Source organism: Phacochoerus africanus, chromosome 3 (genome assembly GCF_016906955.1).
Source record: "Phacochoerus africanus isolate WHEZ1 chromosome 3, ROS_Pafr_v1, whole genome shotgun sequence".
NCBI classification, from domain to species: Eukaryota; Metazoa; Chordata; class Mammalia; order Artiodactyla; family Suidae; genus Phacochoerus; species Phacochoerus africanus.
In genome coordinates, this window is record NC_062546.1 from 184000516 (window position 1) to 184010786 (window position 10271).

A 10271-nucleotide genomic window follows, 5' to 3' on the forward strand; every position below is an offset into this window, starting at 1 on the left:
TGAGGTAACATTAGTGTATAATATTATGTAAATTCCTATCTACAGTATTATATTTTGACCTCTGTATACATCATAGCATGCTCACCACCTAATTTTTAGTTTCCACCTGTCAACCATACAGTAGACCCCCTTTACCCACTTTGCCCTCCCCTTCCTCCTCCCCCTCTGGTGACCACTACCCTGTTCTCTGTATCTCTGTGTTTTTATTTGGCTTGTTCATTTGTTTTGTTTTGTTTTAATATTCCACATATGAGTGAAATCACACAGTATTTGTCTTTCTACTCTGAAGGTCTGTAATTCACAAAAACATATGCGCTTCTGTGTTCACCACAGCATTATTTACGATAGCTAAGATATGGAATCAACCTAAGTGCCTATCCATGATGAATGGGTAAAGAAGATGTGGTATACACATACAATGGAATGCCATTCGATCATAAAAAGGATGAAATCTTAGAGTTCCTGTTGTGGCTCAGTAGGTTAAGAACCCGGCTAGTATCCATGAGGATACAGGTTTACTCCCTGACCTTGTGCAGTGTGTAAAGGATCTGGTATTGCTGCAAGCTCTGGCATAGGTTGGAGATGTAGCTGAGATCTGGCGTTGCTATGGCTATGGCTTAGGCCAGCAACTGCTTCTCCAATTTGACCCTTAGCCTGGGAACTTACTTATGCTGCGGGTGCAGCCATAAAAAGAAAAAAAGATGAAATCTTGCCATTTGCAACAACATGGATGGGCCTTGGTAGCTCCTATGCACCATTCATCTGTCAGTTCATTCACAGGACATGGCCCTGTGGTTGGTCGGAGGTATGCCTGTTTATCCTGGCATATTCCAGGAGCATCTGAGAACCACCATCAGTGAGAGACCTAGACTTGTGAAAGGTCAAATAGGCCAATTCTTCATTTGAAGTTTATCTTCCTTATAAAGATTAAAAAAAAATTTGTTTCTCTTACTAACTCATATTAGGGTCAGAGCAGTTGTTCTCAGCCAGGGGTGATTTTGTTCCCCTGGAAACCTGAGCGTTGTCTGGGGACGTTTTTTTTTGGTTGTTCCAACAGGGGGTGTGCTACTGACTGCTAGTGGATAGCGGCCCCCCGCAGGGAGGGATGATGCTGCTGAGAATAATTTAAACAGGTCAGATCCTTAACTAAGGCAGAGGATATTGGCTGAAGTTGTGTAGAATTTTACTCAGTTGGAAGGGATCCTGATGATCTCCTAGCTGAGTTGTTATTTTTAAAACTGAAAGCTTCCAAGGAAGGCTGATACAGAAAACAAGAGAGTGGTGATGCTTCTCACTTTAGGGGCAGTGGGAGCAGCAAATCAAGAGAGCCCAGGCCCAGGGGACTCAGAAGAACACTCAGGACCTCAAAGAACAAAACCTGAAAAAGACTGAGCTAGTCCAAACTCCTTCTTTTATAGATGAGGAAACTTGGGGCTCAGAGACATAAAATGACATGTCTGAGATCTCAGAGTAACTCACTGGCCAAGAACCCAGTTGTAGGTCTGACCCCTGGCCCTCTGTTCTTTTTACTCCATATTAAGAGCACAGAGAGGACAGAGGGTCTGTTCCCACGGCTTTGGAGTTTTGTTTCTCATGAGATTCCAGGAGGCTGAGTCTGTCTAAATAATCATTTGACACAAACTCTATGAGGGAAAAGAAAGCATCATTTTAGCACTTGTTTTCCTCGTAGCTGCCTAATCTCACCTTCTTTATTATTGTTGACCGATTTTTTTCCATCTTAGTATTATATATGTTCAAAGCTTAGTGATCCAGTCATCTTCCAAATGCATCTAGAGAGGTGAAGTTGACTTGCTCAGTGTCTCACAGTAAGTTCATGGCTAGCTGAATTGACTAAACCCCAGACCCTGGGCTCCGCCTGTATTCATCTTCCCACCACACCATGGCCACCTCTCCATGCCTCCACCTTAGCGTGCCACCAGCCACATGGTCGTAAAGAAGAGATGCTTATGCTCCCCCTTTCAAAAGTACACCCAGTTTTCTGTGTATAAGAGATATCCAGAGCCCTGTGAAAATTATAAGATAAAATTTAAGAATTATTTCCTGGGAACAGTTTTCTCTATCTGCTGGCCCCTGCTGGACTCCATGACATTTTCCTTTGCTCGTTTCCACTTTCCTTTTCTGCCGTAAATCTCTAGTGTGGTTGTTCTATATGCTAGCACAAGAAAAGCAATAATTAAAATACCACAGTATTAACTTATATTTGTTTAGAGCTTGATACTTTTAAGATATAATTTAAAATTTTTTATTGATGTGGAACATACAGTAAATGCACAACTATTAACTGTATAGACTGATACGTTCTTACATATTTGTGTATCTGGGCACCCCTACCCAAATCAAAACAGAATCTTTCTGACACCTCCCAGAAGGTTCCCTAATACTCTTCCCACTCAGAACCCCCAAGATAACCAATCTTCTGACATCTGTCACTTGAGAGTAGTTTTGACTGACTTAGCCTTTATATAATTGGAATCATGCCTTTTACAATTCATCTGTGATGTTAAAGTTATTCTTTATTATAGCTATATAGTATTCCCTTTTGCGGTTATACCACAATTTATTCATCCATTCCCCTAGTGATGGACATTTGATTGTGTCCCAACTTTGGAAATTGTAAATAAAAATACTGTGGGTATTCTTATATGTATCATTTGGTAGATATATGTTGGATATATTTCTAGAAATTGGAACATAAAACCTATAATACCGCAAAGCATGTTCGTATACTTCATACAAGTCCATGAGATAGGTAGGGTCAGAAGTAGTATTCCTATTTTATTTTTGAGGAAAACTAGTTATAGAAAGGCCAGGAAGCTTGCCCAGGGTTACTGAGGAATGGATAGAGCTTAGGTTGTGGTTCTTTTCTGCCACACTAGTTTGCAGGATTTTTCTGCTAAACTGCATTGCCTTTATAGCATGAAAATAACATGAATGAAACCTAGGTATATGTCATTTTAGACAAAATACGTGCAAACAGACTTTCATTATTCCTGATGCTTTTGTACATTTGGGTTATGGGTGATTCTTTGGAATCACTTGGTGGTGTTGGACTCAGCCTAGTGGAAGCCGTGTGTTTTTGATTTGGGGATTGGTCAGGGCCTGAACACAAGCCAATTTTTAGTTTTTAGTCTTATGGAGGAATAGGGCTATAAGCTTCTTTTTTATTTTTTTATTTTTTTGCCCAAGGAAATCTGAAGTTCCCCAGTCATGAATTGAACCCATGCCACAACAGTGACAACACTGGATCCTTAACCGCTGGGCCACCAGGGGACTCCCTGGAAGCTTCCATACAGAGGTTATTGATACACTTTCTGTGCTTGTGGCCAGGATTGTATTTCAGTGTACCTGAGAAGTAGTAGTTTATCCATTTCATAAGGATTTCCAAGTAAGGAGGTTCTTTCTTGGTAACCCCAAGGTGGTGATGGTGGTTTGAGGATGGAGGACTGTGTCACCCAAGTGTCCTTTCTATTTATTCCCTGCTTTTTCAGCATATTGCAGAGAGAAAGAATACAAGGAAAGTTGAGAGTTGACTCATGCCCCTCTCTGCTGTGTTCAGAGAATCTGTTGCTTTTATTGAGAAAACAGGCCAATCATTTGAAGTCTCTGCTTTATCTCTAGCTTCCCTGTCACCGCACAGCCTGGAAATTACTTGCAGTGAAGAACTCTGATGCTGAGGAGTGATAAGTGTAAGAGATCAGCCTCGCCTGGGGCTTTGGGAAGGATAATTGATGGCAGCCCAGCTTTTAGCCATAATTTGCTTACGCAGAAATGTGAAGCAGATCTGTCAGGAATCGGTTGCAGATGTTTAGCATTTGATGGAAATGAAAGTTTGTTTGCTGCCGTTCCTCTCTTCCTAGCAACTTGGCCTCATCTCAAGGATGTGCCATTTGTGTTTAATTGTATATACCGTGGTCATACTGTGCAGACAGTCCTATCTTAATTTATACTGTAGCCCCAGTGTGAAAGGGGCTTTGCAGTGAGGGACGGAATGGGACTTGGAGCTTTTAGAGGCTGGCTGCCAAAAAACATTCGTAAGTTTCTAGATCCATTAGTAGGTACCTACCAGGTATCAGGTTTCTAAGAGATAATAAAAGATACAGTGAACGACAGAACCACTGAGACCATGGAGTTTGTGTTCGAAGGTGCCAGTCATTTGTGGACTCCCAGAGGTTGCCGGTAAAACACAGTTCTACTTTTTATTCTCTTCATCCCAGCTGGATAAGCTTTGTCCTTTAAGCTTATAGCCGTGGTGTAGAGAAAATCATGTGGGGGTTAATGATGGTGAGTAGGAGAGGAGAGGAACAAAATAAAAACCCTTTTCAATGTTGATAATAATTAGAATCATAAAGATTAACAAGAATCTAAGAGCAAAGTTTAATCTTTAGACATAAACCATAAGCAAATGCCTATGGATTTCTTACTCATATATCTCTCTTTTTTAAAAATTAATTTATTTATTTTTGTCTTTTTAGGGCCCCACCTGCAACATATGGAAGTTCCCAGGCTAGGGGTCCGATCAGAGCTATAAGCTCCAGCCTACACCGCAGCCACAGCAACAAGGGATCCGAGCCGCCTCTGCAACCTACACCATAGCTCACGGCAACACCATATCCTTAACCCACTTACTGAGTGAGGTCAGGGATTGAACCTGCATCCTCATGGATGCTACTCAGATTCGTTTACTCTGAGTCACAATGGGAACTCCTGCTTATTCGTATATATCTATGTGGCCCTCAGATATCTTCATTAATAATCAACCAGAATAAATAAATAGAATTAATGATATGGAAGCTGCATTATAGTTCTATTCTAGACTTTGCCCCCATTGCTAGGATTTTCTGTCTCCTATACCGTGGATTCCAAGTGAGGAACCCAGTCCAGTTTAGGGTCAAAAAAGGCTCTGGAAAGATTTATAAATGTCCTTAGAAGAAGATGAATTCCTTAATCTCTCAGTCAAAATTGAAGTTAATGAATGATAAGGTGGTTTTGACTGAGGGGAAGCAAGTCCAAGAGGGAGACTGAGTCAAGAACAAACCGTCATGGCCATGTCCATGGTGCTCACAAGGCCTTAGTTCTGCGGATGTGGCCTGCTCTTGCCAGTCTGTTTCCTGCGTGCGAGTTTCTGCACATGAGGAATGGAAGGAAATGTAGCACTTGCTTCCTGAGAGTTGTACACAGCCTAGTGTTTGGACAGTGACTTTGACTTGTGATTGTGTGTGTGTGAGTGTGTGTGTTTTGTCTTTTTAGGGCTGAACCTGTAGCACATGGAGGTTCCCAAGCTAGGGGTCAAATCGGAGCTGCAGCTGCTGACCTATGCCACAGCCACAGCAATGCGGGATCCAAGCTGAGTCTGCGACCCACACCACAGCTCACGGCAACACCGGATCCTTAACCCACTGAGCAAGGCCAGGGATCAAACCCGCATCCTCATGGATGCCAGTTGGGTTCGCTAACCGCCGAGCCACGACGGGAACTCCTGACTTGTGATTTTTTAAGGGGATATATTTATACATCTTAGGTTTCAAAGGCTTCATTGTGTCCATTGTACCATAAAAATCACAGGAATGTATAGGGAAAGCAGTTCTTGTCATCTTTTCGCGTCGAGCAAGTGAGAAAATTATGCCTGAGTACACCTTTCTCTCTTGGATGGAGACTGCTACGGGAGCGAGTGGGGTGGAGGGCTGCCTCACTGCCACGTGCTCTGAGCACACTGACCCTGAGGATGCTAACCGGGAGGGAGAGGGTGCTTTACCTCCCACCTCCCTTTTTAAAGACACTCACTCCTGCAGGCTTGTCTCTGCCACCATTTTAAGCATTTATGCTACCCCCTGGTGTTAGGATGGATAAGTGGTTGATAGAACGAACCTAGCTCTTAGGTGCAGTTTCTGTACGCCTTAAAGGACAGGAGTCCCCATTGCCATCTCTTGGAGGAACAAGGTGGAGGAATGTTCAGATCATCTTCAGGGGCGCTCACAGCTCTTTTGAAATCTGACTTGCATTCCTAGATCCTTGCAGACATCAATTCAGGGCCCTTGCTTTCCTCTAATGAGCCCACAGATCCCCTGTGGAAGCAGAAATGGAAATAGCAGGTGTCCTCAGTGCCTGATGTAGGACCTCCACATGCTCACTGCTTGGCGAGCCATGTCATTTCCTCCCTCTTCACAAGCATTATCTCTGTGAGCAGGTAGTGTGGACTATTCCACCTTGAACTTGGTCCTCTCATCCAGAACCAGGCAAAGGAGCATGTGTCAAGATGATGTTTCTTTTGGGCCATTTGCATGGGTCTTTCTGTCAAAGGCAGCAAAAATGCCCTTTTGGTATCATGCCTGACTTTCTATTCACAGTTTCTGGAACCTGAAGAAAATCCAAATGAAGACGCGGCAGCCATGCTCGAGGAGGGTGGTGACGTGGATGATTTGGTAAGTACTCACTACATACCAGGTGTTGTAATGATTGACCCTCCCGAAGCTGTAAATACCGCCACAAAACCTGCTTATCATAGACTTGCTTCTTATGTGTGTTTTAATTTCTAACACACCACAGGCTCTCTACACTCTCATTTATTGTCATTATACGTTTAATCAGATAAGTAATTTCACAATGGATGCCTGTGCTCTGTGGTTTTTTTAAGTTTATTGTTCATTCAGCTTAATCCTCTTTTTTGAAGGACTAAAAAGAGCTGGGGAGGCTATTCCTTTAGCAGCAAAATGTCATAATTTGCAAATTGTTCTCAACCAAAATAAGCACTACAACATGCAATTTGTGTGGGTGACAAATAAAAACAGCCTTTAAAAAGCCTAATTCTTAAATGTTCTCAATTAACTTGATGTAAATAAAATAGGCTGATAGGCATTTGGGGATTTCTGCACCTTACCACACTACATCCGGATGCCTGGGAGGCTGTGTAGGGTGTTGGCTTTTGTATCTGTCTTTCATGTGTGGAAACTTGCTGCCTTTAAATTAAGCCTCACATGACAGCAGTCCAGTAAAACTTTCAGCCTTTTTGTGGAGAAGTTCTTAGTATTGAAACGAAGAGATCCTTAGAGTTGAACTCCTGAGATAATCAGCGGTGAGTAGGCGTGCAGGTCCTGGCATGCCGCCAGTGAAGAGCACCGTGGTCGCCACACCCTCTCCCCAGAGAAGCAGTGCTTGGAGCCGGCCTGCTTCCCTTCTAAGCGTGTTTTGCCTGTTCACAGCTGGACTTGATATAGCTCGAGGATGTGTGGGGAATCTCTGGGAGTCGCCATCACTGCGGTGCTGCAAGTTCTATACGGAACAACCTGGAGACGGCACTTCAAGCAGAACCTGAAGCCCTGGAGATGGTCCCTGCAGGTTACAGGGACATGGATCTGCCAGCTTCCTGTGGAATGAGTACAAACATATAGAAGGGATAATTTAGACCCCATCCAAGTTTATAAAGAGTCATTGTTATTTTCTGATTAATTGGTGTATTATTTCTTTTGTGGCCTTTTTTTTTTTTTTTTTTTTGCTTTTTAGGGCTGTGCCGGAGGCACATGGAGGTTCCCAGGCTAGGGGGTCGAATCGGAGCTGTAGCTGCTGGCTTACACCACAGCCACAGCAACTCAGGATCCGAACTGCGTCTGTGACCTACAACCACAGCTCAAGGCAACACCGGATCCTTAACGTGCTGAGTGAGGCTAGGACTCAAACCTGCATGGACACTAGTCAGATTCGTTTCTGCTGAGCCACGATGGGAACTCTCTCTTTCGTGTTCTTATTGATCTCAATATATTATGCATGTGTTTTGAAGTTTCTGGAAAGTGGATTTCATCCTGACCCGGTATGTGGGTGAGGATTGCAGCCTTCATGAAAGTTACCTCATCCAGAACTGTGGCGTGGCCATTGGTGAGTTTCTCAGTCCTCCGCAGGAAGTCTCCCCATTGTCTGCTCCTCTATCAGCATCACAGCTTATTCTGATCAAATGGTGGCATTAGTTCTACCAGCAGAAAGCTGGCTTTGGAAAATCATGGCTAATCATGCATCCTTAGCATCCCCATAAGTCATCCTTGATTCACTTCATTTTGCAGACATTAATGATTCCAGGCAGAGAGAGGGGAGGGGTTCACTCTGGGCCTTTACAACATCCCCTTATACTTTGCACCCTTGCGTCAGACTTATATACAAGTGCCCATTTAAAGCAACCCCAATGAAAGATGTCATATCTTACTGTCCACTTGGATGGGTAAGGCCAAGGGGAGGTTTGTGACTTGGATAAAACGGAAACATTTCACAGAATCAAGAGGGGAAACTTTGTTTTCTAAATTCTACATGATTCCTACCAGGTCCTCCTGGCAGCACGAATCAGTGGAGTTAGGATAGCCTCGTAAGCATCCCTTGTTTTTGACAAGCACGGCAGTTGGGGGGATTCTCTTGTGGAAATGTCAGTCCTTCCATCAGACCATGAAGAGTTTGAATCACTTAGTCCTTTGTGATACTTTTTGGTTTATGTTACATGCAGTGAGATTATTTGTGCTTCCTTTAACTCCACTTTTACATAAATGATCTGAATACCTGAAAGAAGTGAGCATAACAGGTTCAGGAGAGGAAGGACTAAATGAGTCATGTCATCTCTAAATCATGTGGGCAGAGTGTATGCCCTGTGTGGATTTGGTCAGAACATACTGCTGAGAGTGGATGAACACACTAGGGTCCCGTTTCCCTGAGATGAGACGAGCCGATCTGTAGAACACTTGGTGTCCTGCCCCATAGGCCAGCGACATCATCAGTCCGCCACAGGCTGCTCCTCAGAAACCCGCTAGTCCCACAGGTGATAGGCTCGTGTGGGGATTGGAAGTGGCTATCAGCCCTGTCGCCCTTGGGCTTCTGTGCCGCCAACATTGACAGGCGTATAGAGGAGGTAAAGGAGGGCCTCCACCCCACTCACCACCCAAGTGGCCCCTTGAGGGTATGTGTTGCCTCCACCCCCGCCATAAGAACTGCTGTCTTAAATGCTGAAGTTTGATCCTTTGCCAGCTAATATGAAATTTGGAATCTTGGAGCATTCTTCAGGAAGCCATGCTGGGCAGTGTTTTACCTAGTCCAGGATGGTTTTTGAAAGCAAATGAACGCATTAATACTTCTATGGATATGAACTGTGCTAATGACTAGCTTTGTAACTAATTTTGATTCAGACAACAGATACTCTATTTGGTTCACTAACTCCCATTGGCCTCACTTTGTATTATCTCCCAGCTGTTCTAGGTTTAGCACACAAGCTGGTAGCTCAGTCAGAGTAGAGGCTGTGTGGGTGAGGAAAGGAATGCTAGGCTAGCCCAGATTCTCAATGCAAGTTCTCCCTGTTGGAGCCAAATACACAAGGAGCAAACAGCAAGATGACATCGGGAATGGCTAGGTTGTGGCTCATGGCTTAGGTTTGTAGTCTGCCTCCTACATCCAGATCTTGCCACCAACTGGCTGCAGTGCCTGGGACAGAGCAAGAATATCTGGTTGGACCTGCTCGGAAAGAATAGGGCTGGACTGGCTGCCTGGAGTAGAGAGAAGAAGTGCATGTGAAGTTTAATGTACTTAAGATCCCTAAGAGATAAGATCGAGTTGCCAATCACATTTGTAAGTCCTCTTCCTGCAGCAGCAGGATGGCCTGGGAGAAAGCAGGACCTTCCCACTCAAAGGGGGTTCATAGATGGCTTTGCAGGAGCAGCTTGAATAAGGGGAACGGGTGCTGCCCAGGACGTAGAGGAAGCAAGCCCAGACCCATGTGCCAGCCTCACATTCACAGTCCCCAGGCCCTCCGCCTTTGCGCTACAGCATGTGGGTGGGTAAGGACACTGACGGGGTCGGACAGACCCAGGAAGAGGCCTCGACCATCACGTCCCAGCTCGGGTGAGTCTTTGAACTTCTCTAAGCCCCTCTTACCTTTTCAGCATGCTGGGAACTATAATAGCCCTCACAGAGTGATGGTTAGGATTAATGAGCACATAGTGTGATGGCAGGATGGGGACGGGATATAGGAGGAAGAGGACGTCCTGCAAGGGAAGCTCGAGAGACCGCAGAGGTGGTGGTGGTGGTCTGGCTAATCACCAGCCTTTGTTTGGACGGATGTTCCGTTATAAATGAGTCCGGAGTCTTAGAGATGAAGGTGGGTGGAGAGAAAGGATGGGCAGCTGGCAGGGAGGAGAACTGGGAGTAGGGCAACACAGATATTTGGGGGGCATGTTATTCTTAGTTTTATCCTGTGTGGCGTGTCGATGAATCCTCATCTTCCCACGAAG

The 10271-nt window shown here is 44.5% G+C and overlaps 1 protein-coding gene across 1 annotated transcript in view; it reads left to right on the forward strand.

Annotated features, from left to right (window-relative positions):
• The window catches only part of XRCC5 (X-ray repair cross complementing 5), a 96622-nt gene extending 89158 nt beyond the window's left edge, over positions 1–7464 (forward strand). The window contains exons 20-21 of the mRNA XM_047773447.1: positions 6366–6440; positions 7218–7464. Of these exons, the coding sequence (XP_047629403.1) occupies positions 6366–6440; positions 7218–7232 (90 nt within the window). The 3' untranslated portion in view covers positions 7233–7464. The remainder of the gene's footprint in view (positions 1–6365; positions 6441–7217) is intronic.
• The last annotated feature ends 2807 nt before the right edge of the window (positions 7465–10271 follow it).